We start from the raw sequence: 16,759 nt of genomic DNA on the forward strand, positions 1-16,759 counted from the left end.
CACAATTTGTCAAACTCAAATCCTTACGCTCGCCTATTTTTCCTGCTTCTAACATCAACTTCGAGGACAAAATGTTCACTTGTCTGATAAATAAATCCACCCACTAACAGGTGCCATGATGAAGAGATCATCAGTGTTCTTTACTTCACCGCTCATAATGTTATAATGCCATAATGTCATGCCTGATCAGTGTAGAAAATGATTGGGACACATGACTTTTCTAGTCATGTCTGATTCTTCCTCATGGGGTATATCAGCAGAAGAATGAGGAAAAGAGGAAGGCAGAGGAGGAGGTTTATGAATGTGGTGAGGGAAGACATGCAGGGGGTTGGTTTGAAAGAGGCAGATGGAGAGGACAGAGTGAAATGGAGACGGATGATCCGCTGTGGAGAACACATACAGGAGAAGCTAAAAGAAGAAGAAGATGAATAATATGATACAAACCAGAGCAACATATTCAGAGCTCGAACACACTCGTGTAGAAGAACATGGTGTGGGGTGGGACAGGGTGAGGCAGGGCAGAGCAAAACTGTTGTGCATTGACTGTTCGGAGATTTTGTGCTCAGCAAAACATTGTAAGTTTGAATGAAGCCACTGATGGATTGTGGGCTGATGGACCCACAAACCCAAATAAACTTAATAAGATGGCAAGAAACTGAGGCAAATATGAAATATTTCACGTTTTGAGCAAAAACGTGCGTTTTCGAACCGAGAAACGAGTGAACGCAGTGCACATCAGCCACATTTCAGTGATGCAGCTAAAGTCTATTTGACAGCAGAACATTTAGGGAGGAAGAAACGCTGGAAGAAACTCCAGACTTGAACTCGCCACAACACACGTGACCTTATTCGAGTGTTTTTTAGTTAGAAATAGTTTAAAAGAAGGTTTTGTGCTCATGATCATTGTAATAGAAATCAGTCAGTGTTTGAGTCATTAATATCATTCTACTAATAGATCAGTGTGCTGAGAGTCACATTTGAGTCTTTTCACATAAACGGAGGTGATTAAGTAAAGAGTCTTGTGATAAATCTGATAATAGAAACATTATAGTTATAATAATTTACAGTACTTTGGATGCTTGATTACATTTGAAGACAAAAACTTTTATATTTTTACTTAAGTAAAAGTTCAAAGCGAGACTTTTACTTTTACTGGAGTCACATTTTACCGAATGGATCTACTTTAACTCAAATACATGCTTTGTGTACTTCATCCGCCACTGCCAGAATCGAAATGTATTTAGCCGACAGTGCAAACTTTTAACAATGAAGCTCATCACAAAGCTGCTTTAAACAACACTGCATTAAGATTCATACATGTAAATTCATAGATTTATCACACACAAGGTGACTAGTGGAGATAATACGAGGAAGAAATCCGGAAAGGAACCAGACTCACATCTTCATCCTCATCCACATATATTTTTCTTTCAATTCATCAGATACAGTTTCTTCATTTCTGAGGTTGTTGGCTGAATAACCTGACCGGTGGACGCTGTCATTGTTCTGCAGGATCTCCAGACACACGGCGCAGCCACACGGGGTTCAGGACCTGCAGCCACGGCCACAGCCAGCGCTTACGACCGCCACTGAGAGGAGGGGAGGAGAGACGGAGAGAGGAAGGAGAGCTACAGAAAAGAAAGATGGAGAAACAAATAGAGAGAGAAAGAGAGAGACTACATCCTTTTTCCACATCTGTCCCACTGCATCCTTTCATTCGAAACTTTTGCTTGGGCCAAACATATCTACACACACACACACACACACACACACACACACACACACACACACACACTAATACCAGATTTAAACCCCTCACACTAACTAGCACCCATTTCTTTGGTACCACAGCAATGAAACGATGACGTCCCCAATGTTACATTGCTATAAAAAACGATTCTTTTTTCCGCTTTTATTGCGTGAGTCAAAACGTCACGTTACGCCGCGAATCCTCGTGCGATTTTATACAAAGGCGGGAGGCCTCCTCTCTTTCTCCGTGTAGATAACCGCTTTAGAACTCGTGTACCATATGTACGTTTGTCAGATTTAAAGCTATTTATGATGGAGACATATATATTAAAGAAACAATTTGTATGTGTAAAGGTTTACCGCAGACACGAGTTCCATTTCTGGCAGGAGACGTTTTTTTTTTTTTGTTTGTTTGTTTTTTAATAAATGAAAAATGTATACGTACAGAGTTTTTATTTCACAGTTTTTTTTTTTTCGCTCCTATAAAATCGTTTTTTTAGACATTTAGGGACAAATGATTTTTCTAACGCACCATGAACGTTTATTTATTAATTCTTTCGCCAACGCCCATTTTGGAACTGTGAAAATCTTACAGCTAATTTCAGAGCGAAACGTACAAATATTTGAAAGCTGGTCCGTGAGGGAGAAACGTTCCTTTTTTTATCTTCCAAAAACAGGAAGTTATGCTATTTACCTTAAAAAAATAAAAACGTATGCTGGTTACGTTTACAGAATGAAAGGATTTTTCCCTGGTGAGGAAACGTAACGACAAAACGCTCGTACCTTGAAATTTATTAGGGGTTTTTTTCTAACCTCTAATGGAGAAAGTGATGTTAGTCTCCAGAACTTCCTCTAAAATCCAGTCTGGAACAGAAAGCATGTAGACATTCAATGATACATTATTGCCTCTCTCTCTCTCTCTCTCTCTCTCTCTCTCCTTCTCTCTCTGTCTCTTTTTTATTTGCTTGTTCTTTCGTTCCGCGCCAAGACAATGCATGAAAACCGTGGTGAAGGCCTTAGCGAACTCAAACGCAACCTGTACATAGCAGCATCATGACTAAATCCTTCCCCGTGTGAGTGTGTGTGTGTGTGTGTGTGTGTGTGTGTGTGTGTGTGTGCGTCAAACATGTACAATACACGTCAATCGTTTTACTTCCACGCAAGCGTTTTTTTCCCATATCCCAATGTTCCTATCTAACTGTAGATTGTAGTGGACGAGAGAAGAAAAAGAACAAAAAAAAAACTTCGTTAATTTAGCTAGCGTTCGTGCTGTGTTTTTCCCGCCTCTCCTTTTCTCTCCTTTTCTTTCTTCTCGTTTTTTGGATACGCCGTGCATCTCCGAGTTAGCATTTTACCGAGTGGAGAACGTTTGTAGATTTAGTCACCAACACCAAAAGTTTTGACGTGAAACGTGGAAGGACAAAAAAAAAAAAAAAAAAAAGAATGCTATATCTATGAATATACAGTATATATATATATCTATATAAATAAATACAGAAGACGCTGATAGTTTTGACTTTTTTACGTTTTGTTCCGTAACGTAGCTTTAGAGATACTTTCGTTCATAGACCTTAAGTTGCGCGTCAAAGTCGCGCAACTCTAAAGAAACCCTTGATGCCGTCTCGCCACAGCGCTCCTGGCGACCTTTGAACCTTTGGAGTCTGAGGCATTATGAACCTGAACTACACCAGCTGAAATCGAGGACAGTGCCTTTACCTTTTTTTCTATCGAGTCATCCCGAATGACCACGCGTCACTAAACGACGAACGCGAGGTCGTAGGACCGCGCCCAATCAACCGATCCATCAGTGCCACTGACCACACGTGTGTTCCAGGCTGAAGGAAACGAACGCAGACCTTTAAATCAGAGAGTCGATTTAATCAATCACCGAACACACGGAATAAACCAAACTAAAAGCAGGCCGAGTCTGTCGCTGTCGCGAGTGTAAAGAAACGTGTAACCGCGCTTTAACACTGCGGTGTTTTCACTAGAAAAAACTAATTGTACGATTTCTACTCAATTGTATCGCTTTTATTTTAAAGAAACGTGCACGTGAACTTATAAAATCCTTAGAAATCTTTTCTTTTAGAAACCTGCGAGGAGTGTTTTTTTTTTTTTTACAGATCTTAACTCCGCCCCCTCACCCGTAACTCGAACGCGACCGATTTGACGGATTATGCAAAACAGTTACAGAAAATTTTCCGTGTCAAAAAAATTGCTGCGTTTTGTATTTTTGTTTTAGTGTGTGTGTGAAAACATACGTACTCCTTAAACCTTAAATTAGAAAAGCATACGATTTTATTTTGCGGTTTGACGAAATCGTAGGCAATCGGAGCTGAAATGTTAAAACTCGCACAGAAACAATACAAAAAAAAAAAAACATTGCCTTAAACACACTGTTCTTGCATAAGACCCGCCCCATTTTTTTATTTATTTGTATTTTTTTACATTTTTTTTTTATTATCTGACTGCCTTGACATCGGCTTGACCCCCCCTGGTTAAACAGAGATACGCTCCCATTGGCTCAGAGGATGATGATTGACAGCTCTGGCACTGAACAGTAACACAGAGTGGGCTCTTCCTGCACCGGTTCCTGCCCTTCACGTCAGCCCCTTCAAACTCGCGCCGTGTACACACACATGTAGTCCTTTTGTCCTCTGGCGGGTCGAGAACACGCGTCAAACCCACCCCCCACCCCCCTGCCCCCGCCTCATACCCCTTCTACCCCACCCTGACAGGGACGAGTTGATAAAACCTGCTGCGCCATCAAAAACCAAGACGTTCTCGCTTTCCTCCACGTCTCGCTAATCTCATCAGTCCTTCCTCACCCACTTCCCAAGGATTAAACCCGTTACTGTACAAACTATTCCCCCGATAGGATTCGGGGGGGAAAAGCTTTCACGTACCGCCCAAGAGAAAAAGGCTATTCTATTCGAGTGTTTCTTTATTATTCTATATTACACATTTGAGCATAGCAATATTTATATTAAACAACATCTGTAAAAAAGATTTGGTTTATGGTCACGTCGAGTAAGTGGACGTGTTTTTAGTGCTACGGTCAGATCATGCTGAGATGCTAGCCATCACCTTTCATGCTAATCTCACCGACAAATCCGTCGCGCCCTCGATCGTTTAGAATGCGTTTGAAATTGAGATATTTTTATTACTATGACGTCGAACGTTACACAAAGAGAAATCGGAGAATGTTCTTTTTACAAACTCGTAATGAGAACGACAACGTCGTCACAGCTGTGTACAGACGCTAACTTCTCGCAAGGACTAGACGAAAAATTGCCAAACGCTTCAGAGTAATTTCAGTATATTGTGTGTCAGGGTGGAGTTTAAACATCTCAACCTTAAACTGTGTATGAGTTCTGTTTACTTTGCGTTCATTGGGGTTTTTTTTATTTATTTTAAGATTCAAAGCAGAAAAGAGTGAAAAACGTATTGTATTGTTTCTGAGCAAGACAACAAAGTGCAACGATCATCATTCCAGACTACAAAAAGGGAATCAGTGCCATAAAAAGTGCACAATGTTTCCAATCTAACATCCGAATTCCCGACCTGGAGGTCAAAGGGAATGTCATTGGAGGTACAAATGTCCACACTGGAGCCTGATGATAAATGATGAATATTATGATACACAATAGAACAACTAGAGACCACAGACAATCTTGTAGAACATGAAATGGGGCAAAACAAGACCTCGTAGTGTTCACAAGTGAGTGTCTGAAGATTTTCATCAATGCAAAAGGACATGTGAGAAGTAGAGACTCCCATTTCCTGTCCTTTTCTTGTTGCTTTAGCGATCCAGATGAACTTCTGAAGGATTATATACGCTGATGATTGATCAGTTATTTAACATCTGGATTGTTTAAGAGAAACACAAACTCAAATAACTCAAAGTCACAAAAATCAAAGATAAAAAAACACGAATGAACGCAACGTACACAGACCTTTTAAACTAAAACGGTAAAGATGACGAGGATTTGCAGATTCCGCGTTCCCTCGCAAGATTTTATTTGGATTGATGTTTGTTTCTGTTGTCGGTTTTGTCACATTAACACCACTGGACACTCGGATAACAGCACAGGATTGTTTTCAAACTGATTTTATCAATGGAACCAAAATGCAACCCAAAATACATGACTTTCATGAAGATCTTCCCTGATTTGTATCCCAGAATTCAGTGCGGGAAAAAACTTTGACATTTGAGATTTTAAATAATTATTAATGGTAACAAAATAACTCAACAGGCTGCCAATGTCCCACCGTCGCTCGCCAACACGACAAAATCAGCAGATCAACTCGGTAAAAGAAAAAAACCCACCTTATCGTGGCCTTCTGTGTACAATCTGAAGTTCCATCTTTAATTGTTTCCTAATAGACCTTTCCCTCCTTTTCCTGTGGGATTGATACGAATTTTTTTTACTGATTTTTTAAAAAAAATTAATAAGGTGAAAAAAAAAAATGGAAATTAAAAAAAAGATTCAGTGCTGGGAAATGGGGTAAAAATGTGAAAAACGTGACGATCGGTTTTAAAAAAAAACACAATGTTGAAACATATCTGTAGCATCCACCAAAGCTAGAGATACTCATACAAAAACCCCAGACAGACAAATTCACATACCATCAGAATACGGAGGAATATAAAAACGATGAATCGCTTCTTTAAGAAATGTGTCCGTTTTTTATTGAATTTTCTATAGTAGTTAAACGAACAAATCTCTGTGTGTGTTTTTTTTCCCTCTGCGTGTGCTGTGTGTCGTTTTAATATTCGAATGTATTTACTGCGGTACAGAATTTGCCAAAGATACCATACCACTTCTTTTATTTGTCCTTGTTTTATATATATATTATACGGTTTTCGAGTCAGCCCATGGTTCCTGAAATAATTATTACTGATACTACTGTTTTTCTTCTTTTCATTTCTCACTTTCTAATGTTATAATGATTCTTATGATTTGAAGATTCAGGGTTTATTTTGTGTTCGAAGTGTCCATTCGAATGATCTGGCATTCGTCCTGAAGCCCCTTGAAATCAGTCCCGGGGTAAATAAGGCTACTAAGTGTACTGTACATGCAGACGAGTGAGTGTTTGTGCATTATTGATTTTATGTACCTGTAATGTGAAATGAAGAAGTAATTATTTGTAAATATTTGACATAATTTTATTGGTTCATCGAAATAAAGGTAATTTTTTTAAGTTCAGGCATTTTTCGCTTGTACCGTGTCTCTGTAGCAGGTTCACGCCCCACGGGAGGTCACATGACTTTTGACAATATATTTAATACTATTTATACTATCTATCTAACTAACTAGCTATTATAATATATATAAATATGTAAATTTGCAGATTTTGTGTTGGACTATTCTCTTTCAAGATTTCATTTGGATTGATGTTTGTTTATATTGTGGGTTTTTTTGCACTCAATTAACCAAAACAGCATCTTTTTTAAACTGATTTTATAAGTGTGAACAAAACAGCAACTCAAAATGCATGACTTTCATGAACAACTTGATTTGAGTTTAATAGTCTAATATCCCAGAATTCAGTGCAGCCATTGGGAAGAAAACAGGACATTTAGGTTTCGAGAATGTATAAAAATAATATTTAATATTAATATCTATCTATCTATCTATCTATCTATCTATCTATCTATCTATCTATCTATCTATCTATCTATCTATCTATCTATCTATCTATCTATCTATCTACTTTAATGTTTCCTGGGGTATTTAATTCCCTATAAATATATATATATATATACGTATATACAAGGAAAGTAACAGGAATAAACAAAGCATTATTTAAAAAAAAAGGAAAACATTTCAAGGATAATGAGAAATAATTATTAATGACTTTTATTAAAAAAAGAATTTATATATTTCTAAAAAATTGTTGATGTTCTGTGACACCTTAAAAGCGTTTATTTTTATTTATTACAATCCGTTTATTTAAATGCAAAAACACTAACAGCAATACATCGATATCTATTATAAGAATCTCGATTCTAAACGTGCGAGAAGCAGTGAAGAAGCGTAGGAAGGCGTGTTGCTCTGTTTTGCTGCACGTATTTGTTTTAATAGACCGTAAGAGGCGGGAAAATAAGAGCAGTTAGTGATCGAAAACCAGACCAGATGTTTTATCAGGTGAAAGATGAAATCTTCGTTCCTTTTTCACAGAACGGCGTCACTGACAAAACTCAAGACGTGGGAACGCAAGACTAATTACAAATGTCATTTCAAATCCAGTATTCTCCAGTGTTTCTCGAGTCCCTGTCTCCTCTTAAAGTGTGTGTGTGTGTGTGTGTGTGTGTGTGTGAGACTTATTGACATCTAGCCTGAGCATGGATATGGTTAAGATCGCCCCCCTGTGCTGGGGGAATGGAAGCTGCCCACCCATCTCTTTTGGCTGGTGGCCCAGTCCACAGGAGGCCGGAACAGGGGGGTGATAATGGGGCACAAGCAGTGACACACTGACAACACGACACACACGTGGAAAACAGCTTCGGCCCAGCTGGATACAACATCGCAATGGGCTGAGATTTGGGCATTTGCCCGGACTACGATCACACACACACACACACACACACACACACACACACACACATACTTTGGGTCAGTGCCCGGTTTCTCAGTGGCACTAGCAGGAGAAATTCCCATGCTTGGGTTCCTGCCCAGTTTGGTGACAGTGGCAAACTGTGATTGCTGTGCACTTTGGGGCTCGGCCAAAACTCATGATGAGAAAGGACTCTAAAGGGATTGGACCGTGTGTGTGTGTGTGTGTGTGTGTGTGTGTGTGTGTGTCTGCTTTTCCAGCCTCTTTAGTTCTCTTTAGTACTCAGAGTGAAGGTTAGCCATTAGAGGAACCCCATTAGAACCAATTACCACCCAGAGAACCCTTAAGGAACCAGCGCTGGCTTCAAGGCCATGAAGAATGCGAGTAACACAACGTATACAGTGGCAAGAAAAAGTGTGTGTACCTTTTGGAACTTCATGGTTTTCTACATTGAATTTTTGCTCAAATGTGCTCCGAACTTCTCGACCAAATAATAACACAAAAATGATTTTGATCTTTTTTGAGAACAACCATAAAAACCTCTGGTGCTGGCGGAAAAAGTATGTGAACCTTTCAGCAAACTGGAGTCCAGGATCTTCCAGGAAGAATGGGCTGAAATTCCTCCTGAACCATGCGCAGGTCTGATTCACAGCTACAGGATCTGAGGGTTCACTTGTTTATTCCACCACCACTGAACGTTGAAAGATCAGATTTCTTTTGTATCTGTATTTAGAACATATTTTCAGTTCTTTTGACTTGGAGATGAAGATCAGAGCGATTTTTTATGTCACATTTATGTAGAAATCCATGAAATTCCACAGGAATCACACACTTTTTCCTTTTCTTTTGTTACTTTTTTCTTTTTCCTACGTACGATGCAACTTCCTGTTTGTTGGACTTGAGGAACGTCCCAGACCTTTCCTTTCCTGCCAATTGTGGTTCTTCTCCAAACTGTTACCACACAATTGTATCTGATGTCTTTGGATGTTCCAGCATGGCAATCCATGAAGATCTGCTTTACATGGGTTGGAGTGGAAGATCTCCTGCTCTAGAGCTCCGAAACACCTTTTTGGAATGAATTCATTACGCACCTGAGGAACATCCTCACCTTCTCAAATACATCAGAACCTGACTTAACTGTGAATGAACAAATCCACAAACCTCCACAAAATCTAGTGGAACATCTCCTCAGAAGAGTGGAGCTTATTATAACAGGATATGGAGACTCAATGTGGAATGGGATGTTCAAAAAGATGCTCAGGTCTCCACAAACTCTCCATCCAGTGTTTTTGAAGTGTAGTTAAAGCAGGCTGAGATGTGGAGATGAGCGGCTTGGTGTTTTTGGTGTTTGACCGCAGTCTCGAACGTCTTCCCGCCAGATTCGTCTCGTTCATGAGTGAATTATTTGCTTTGACAAATAAGAAATTGTTTTCCTATCAATCGCTGCCCTCGCGCGAAAAAAAGAAAAGGGAAAAAAAAAAAAAAGACAGAGAACGTGTTAATTGCATTCCAAACTTCTGAGCAGCACCCAGAGTTACTCGGCGGACTAAAATGAATCATCCAAGTTCGACAAATTGCCCCCTTCCCTTATTAAACTCGCTCTTCAAGCCTGATTAGATAAATAATTAAGACATTTCCATTTTTCGTGTCTGTTTTATTTGCACTCGTTCGGCGCCAGGAGAAAGGGAGCAGAAGGAACGGCCATTAGAGGGACAGAAAGCCGTGCAAATTAACGTCACTCACCGAGTGTGTGTGCACCAACCGGGCGCCGGGTGTAATAGGGACGTAATTGCGAAGGTCTTATTAAGACGGCACTGAATGTTCAGGTGAACACACACACACACACACACACACACACACACACACACACACACACACACACACACAGAGTACGGTTCTAACTCTGAGAATGGCACGTGGGGTGTGTAGCATAAACACCCTCACCATCTGATTAGCAAAAGAAGTCTTTCTCACACACACACACACACACACACACACACACACACTGTAGAGGGTAAAAGGTGAACAGCATCTTGCAGAGCTGAAGAACTTCTCGCTGCAATTAAGTAGAAGTTCAAACCGAAGTTCTTCCACTTTTTACACTGAGACGTCTGCAGACGTGTGACGAAAAAAACTCCAGGAGCTCCTCAGAGCCGAGTCACGAGATCCAGACCTTCATGACCTGGAAGTTTGGTGCCACAAACCACATGGACTTCAGGAGGAGAAAATCTGAACCCAGTTTCTTTAGAAAAATGATGAAGCTGTTTATAAATGTAACTGTAATAATGTAATATCTTTAGAATGGAGAATCAAGTGGCCTCCTAATCAAGAGCTTTACATGATGAGGCAGTAGATGATGTACAGCTTGGGGCCCTTGAGTGAGGCCCTTAACCCTCTGTTCTCCAGACCCCTAGCTTTCTTTCTTTTTGTTGATTTTCTTTCTCAATCTTGTTGTATTCTTTCTTTCTTTCTTTTTTTAGTATCTTTCTTTCTTTCTTTCTTCCTTTCTTTCTTTCTTTCTTTTTTCACTCTCTCTTTTTTTAGTTTCTTAGTTTCTTAGTTTCTTTGTTTCTCGCTTTCTTTTTTCTTCCTTCCTTCCTTCCTTCCTTCCTTCCTTTCTTTCTTTCTTTCTTTCTTTCTTTCTTTCTTTCTTTCTTTCTTTCTTTCTTTCTTTCTTTCTTTCTTTCTTTCTTTAGTTTGTTTGTTTCTTTTTTCTTTCTTTAATTTCTTTCTTTAGTTTGTTTGTTTGTTTGTTTGTTTGTTTGTTTGTTTGTTTGTTTCTTTCTTTCTTTCTTTCTTTCTTTCTTTCTTTCTTTCTTTCTTTCTTTCTCACTCTTTCCTTTTTATACATTATGCAAAATGGTCCAAATGTGCTCGTAGTTTCTCTCTCTTTTTTGTATCGTTTTTCTCTCTCGTCTCCTAACCGCCACTCACGAGGGAGCGAGGGAGGAAAAATGAGAAAGGTGAGCTGACAAGCAAAAGACCCTCTGATCCAGCTGTCTGACCCCCTCCCTCTTTCACACTCCCTTACTTCTTCACTCTCTCGCTCCCTCTCTCTGGGTCTCCCTGAGGATTTGTCCTTCTGGTCGAGTTCATGATGAATGGACCTGTCGAAAGAAACTCATCCCAGAGACCCAATTAGAGAAAGACTGAAAGAGAGAGAGAGAGAGAGAGAGAGAGAGAGAGAGAGAGAGAGAGAGAGAGAAAGACTGAGACAGAGAGGAAGGTGGAATTTGGAGGAGGCTGAGAAGATAACTACACGTCCTTACCTAATTTAGCGACGTCTAGCTGTCCTCAAGACAAACCTTTGGGTGATCGTTGGCATGGCGACCATGGTCATTTGTTTGTGATATGGCAGACGTGTTGGTATGGAGAATATAGTGTGAGACATTGTTTAGGACACATGTCCTACAGACCCCTCCAGGATCATTGTATAAGACAACACATATATACACCATTATCAATTATGGACATGTCCCAAATCACACTATCCCTACCATCATAAATACCTCCACTGTGTACGTGTCCCAAACCATAAACACCCGATTCCCTGTAGAAACACCATTACAAATGTCTCACTGTAAATCCCACACACACACACACACACACACACACACTATACGCTATATTGAACAATGTGGACGTGTCCCAAACCACACACATTACATACACACTATTTACTATATAAACACCATTACTATAGACTATAGACTTACTATAGAACATCAATCCAAAGTGGGCGTGTCCCAAACAACCAGGAGTTACCATATAGAGCACATAAAAAGTCCAAACAACCCCCTCACAATGTGGATGTGTCCCAAATCACACACCCATTTCACTATTTATAAGACACATAAATAAACACTATTACAAATGTCTTACTACAGATCATCAATCCAAAGTGGTCGTGTCCCAAACCACATAATGATTTACCATATAGGACACACACAAAAAAAAATATATATATATATATATATATATATATATATATATATATATATATATATATTTACCATATAGACACATATAAAGCCTAAACAACCCATTGACATTGCGGACGTGTCCCAAATCACACACATTATTGTATTGGTCACTTTTCTAAGTGCTTCATCATCAACAACAAATCTGGACGTGTCCCAAACCACACACATCAATTACCATATAATCACAAATGCCTCAACGCTTTATTAATAGTCCTCTGTGGTCATGTGGACATGTCCCAAACCACACACATGATCTACTATATAGGACACACACAAAAAAATTACGCAAACAAAAATCCTTCGCAGTGGGGACGTGTCCCAAACCACACACATTATTCACTACAATGGGCACTTTTTTGAGCGCCTTATCATCATCCACATCTCTGGACATGTCCTAAACCACAGACATTAATTATTATATAGTCTGAAATCACAGATGTCTAGACGTTCTAATAGTCCACTGTGGTCCTGTCCCAAACCACACACCATATCCACTACATACTGTAGGACACAACACTACGATTGCATTTCTATACATTATTAGAAGAACGTAGACGTGTCCCAAACCACACGCCATTTTCACAAGTCAAGTCTACCGTAGTGTCACCACACATGCTTTGGGATATGGTTGCTTAAAGAGTGATTAAAGCGTGGATTGGGACACGTCCATCATGTGGTGGTGCGAAATAGAACGAGGCCCGGTCGAGTCGGTGTGCACTTTTTAGTAGTCTGTGTTTGCTTCCTGTACGAGAAGGAATGAAGTTTGTGCGCGGTTCTCCTCATTATCAATGTAGATGTGGCGGAGTCGGAAGTGTGTGTGTGTGTGTGTGTGTGTGTGTGTGTGTGTCGGTGTATCATAAAGATTTATTGCATGGAGCCTGCTCATTATCATGAAGACTGGACTGACTCAGTCATGCAGAGAATTAAAATTCCTAATTGTGCTGTCACCCTCTCGCCTGTTCTCTCTCTCCGTCTCTCCCTCCGTCTCTCTCTATCTCTGCGACTCACTTCATGCCATGTTCTTCCGCTCGCCGAAACTTTTCCCGTCTCTCTTTCCATCTCTTTTTCTCTCAGAGTTCACCCCGGCACCTCGAAACACAGCTACGTGCTGACGCTAATGCTAGCTCGTGTCTTGCGCATGAACGCGATCCGACGAGGACACGGGAGACATTTTAAACAAGAACTGTCTCCGTTCCGAACAAATCCTGTACGGCAAATCTAAAAGACACTTCAGATCGAACGTGCGGCGCATGTGGTTTCCTTCAGTGGCTCATTTACATCTTCATTTCAGTTTGAACGTGGACATTACAAAGGAAACAGGGCTACAAAGCTAGCACATGTAGCTTTATTGTGCTAATCTAGCATCTCGGGTTTCCTTTGCTAGCTTTTAAAAACGTGGTAGCTCCTTCTGTGGACAAGCCACGCCCACATGCTACAAAAGTAACTGCTGAAATACTAGAGGTGAGTCGTTCATGAACGATTCATTCATTTTGAACGAGTCTTTAATGTGACTCAGAAGAACGAGTCGTCTCAAAGAGTCATTCATTCACTTTCTATTAGACAAAGCATTGTGAAATTGACTCTTCTGGTCCGAATCGTTCGTTCTTTTGTCAGGTGACCCCCCATAGACACCATGCAGTGCATTACACAGGAAACAGAACTGAGTGGTTCACCTCATGAGTCGCCTGGTCCGAGTCATTTGCTCCAAATCTTGATATTATTATTACAAAACTTACGCGAGTGATTTTTTCTAACATTGTTTCTGATCGGAAGAACACAATGAACTGAAAGACCACCAAAAAAAAAGATTAATTCATTCTGATGATTCAAAGAACCAAGTGGTTAAAATGATCAGATTTTCCCGTTACCCAAATACAAGACATGCGTCGTATGCTAGAGCTAAAGCAGGCTAACAGGAAGATTCCCCGTCCTTCTCATTCCTCCCTTAATGGTGTAATGTTTCTGCTTTTCAAGATGGCCGCCGAGATTTCGTTCTGGCTTCTGAGCGCATTGTTTTTACTCCGAATTCTTTATTCGGAGAAGTTCAAATTCTCTTCTTCTCTGTATCATGGTGGATATGAAGTGAGGAGGGTGAAAGAAGCTGCATACCAAACCGAATCTCTCTCTCATTCCTTCTCTCTCTCTCTCTCTCTCTCTCTTTTCTCTCAGACTTGTCAGGAACATTACAGCTTAAACCGACAGGGTTAAGGACCTAAGCCCCTTCTCTCTGAGCTCTCTTTGTGTGTGTGTGTACGTGTGTATGGGCTGCTCGGAATGACAGACCGCTGATAAACACACACGCACACACACACACACACACACACGCGCACACACACACACGCACACACACACACACACAGAGAGTGAGAAATCCCACTTGTAAACAGGGAACAAACACACCAATATGACAAAAGCTCAGCGGAAATTGAGCGGCATCTGAGAAAACGGCTTCAATTCACCGCTGAACAAAATGCTCCTCCGGCCTATCTCCAAGATTGGTCCACTTTCAGAGAGAGTGTGTGTGTGTGTGTGTGTGTGTGTGTGTGTGTGTGTTAAAGAGGATACAGATAGGCAAGTTCCTCTATAAAATGAGCCAATTCAACGTATTTAATATTACCCAGAATACACTGAACGAAGCGGATCGTATCATTCGCACTCCACGTAATCCGTCTGCTAATATAGTGTCCACTGTGGTCGTGTCCCAAATCACATACCGTATTACCTACAGAACTCACACCAACACTACAATACACATAGAGCTATCGCTGTAGCGTAAACGCTTTACAGGCTAATCAGACAAACCCCTAGTAAGTGGAAAGATTTGTAAAAAGACAAAAGCAGTCCGGGACGGACGTGTCCCAAACCACAAGCATGTCCACTATAACATCAGGTTATAGGTCATAAGTTATAGGTTTTGTGGACATGTCTCAGTGTTCACTCTTAGTTCATGTTCACTCTACAGTATGTGCCATGTATACATTAGTTCACTATGGACACGTCCCAATACACAAATCAGATTCCCCATATAGGCTATATAAATACTCTAACTGAGGACGTGTCCCAAACTACATGGTCAATTCACTCTAACGGACACATAAACACCATCACGAATCACACACATCATTAGTGTAATGTGGCTGTGTTCCAATCCATTACCTCCCACTTTATTTACTAAATAGCTCTCGGTAGCATCATTCCACTTTGGATGTGTCCCAAACCACACACACTGTAAAATCATGTGCACAAAGTCACCCCAATCACAGACCACTAGGGACGTGTCCCAAATCAGAAACACGACTGAACTCCAGTGTATGCGTTACATAAACACCATTTCCTTTTTCAGAGTAGCAGGGACGTGTCCCAAATCATCAACTCCTAGACTACACACTTAGGAGTGTAAGCTAGTTCAATGTGGACGTGTCCCAAACCATCACTCTTTCTAATGGTTTTATAGGCCACATAAACACTCACACGCATTTCGCAGCACCGAGGACGTGTCCCAAACCTTTCAATCTAAACTGCACTCCAATCCAGTGTCCTTTGAATACAAATTGTTTGGTTTGACACACTGAATTTCATTATTAAGATCACCCTCTTCCTTCCTTCCCTTCTTTTTTTTTTTAAAGGGTCAAAATAAAGCTCTTCATTTGCTCCTCAGCCACTGGAACCGAACGAACACACAACATTGCCGTGAAATGCAGCGGCAAGTAATTTATCCTGTCAATGATGTCGACGGCTTTCCTCAAGCCCACATCCCCATTAGCCATATGTGTGTGTGTGTGTGTGTGTGTGTGTGTGTGTGTGTGTGAGGTTACACACTCCAGGAGTTTTTAACTCGATCTCCTAATGAACCTCGGCTTTGTTAAAACACAGCCGGATTGTGACGCTGAAGCTAAAAGGGGGTTATGCGGCGGTTTGTACATCTCTGTAGCTATTCGTGGTCTTGACACGTTATTATAACCGGACGTCATTTTATGGTCGTACATTCGCCTTGTCACGAATTATTACTTAAACGAAAACGACTGTATTCAAACTGCACAATGAAGAGGTTTCGCGAAGCTCTTTGGGAATCTCATGGCTTAATCAAGACACACAAGCGGTAAAAAAAATCTAACGCAAACTGATATGATGTTTGGTGCTCGGGTAGAATTTCTGGGTTTCCTGCTGAGATGATCAAAATGACCAGCGTTAGTTTGCTCAATTTTTCTATTTTTGTCTTTGTTTACAAAAATTCTTTATGCTTTTAATAAGTTTTTTTAAGCAACACTGTTTGTGTAATCACTCAAAATTTGTGGTTTTAGGACTGGGACTAAGCATGGAGCATGAGACTGATGTTCCAGACTCCTATTAAACATTTACTTCAACTCTGGACATCTGCTCATTCATTTATCATATTTATAACATTCTTTCAGCTTCTCCCATTAGGGGGCGCCACAGCAGATCATTCGTCTCCATACCACCCTGTC

At 40.4% G+C, this 16,759-nt stretch overlaps 1 protein-coding gene across 4 annotated transcripts in view; it reads left to right on the forward strand.

Annotated features, from left to right (window-relative positions):
• Positions 1-6,963, forward strand: part of pax5 (paired box 5) — a 55,672-nt gene extending 48,709 nt beyond the window's left edge. For 3 of the 4 annotated variants that reach the window (XM_046842897.1, XM_046842899.1, XM_046842898.1), the window contains exon 11: positions 1,443-6,963. In XM_046842897.1, coding sequence (XP_046698853.1) covers positions 1,443-1,480 — 38 coding nt within the window. In that variant the 3' untranslated portion in view covers positions 1,481-6,963. The remainder of the gene's footprint in view (positions 1-1,442) is intronic. The other variant, XM_046842900.1, reaches the window with a different exon arrangement.
• Positions 6,964-16,759: the final 9,796 nt, after the last annotated feature.

Source organism: Silurus meridionalis, chromosome 28 (assembly GCF_014805685.1).
Source record: "Silurus meridionalis isolate SWU-2019-XX chromosome 28, ASM1480568v1, whole genome shotgun sequence".
Taxonomy (NCBI): Eukaryota; Metazoa; Chordata; class Actinopteri; order Siluriformes; family Siluridae; genus Silurus; species Silurus meridionalis.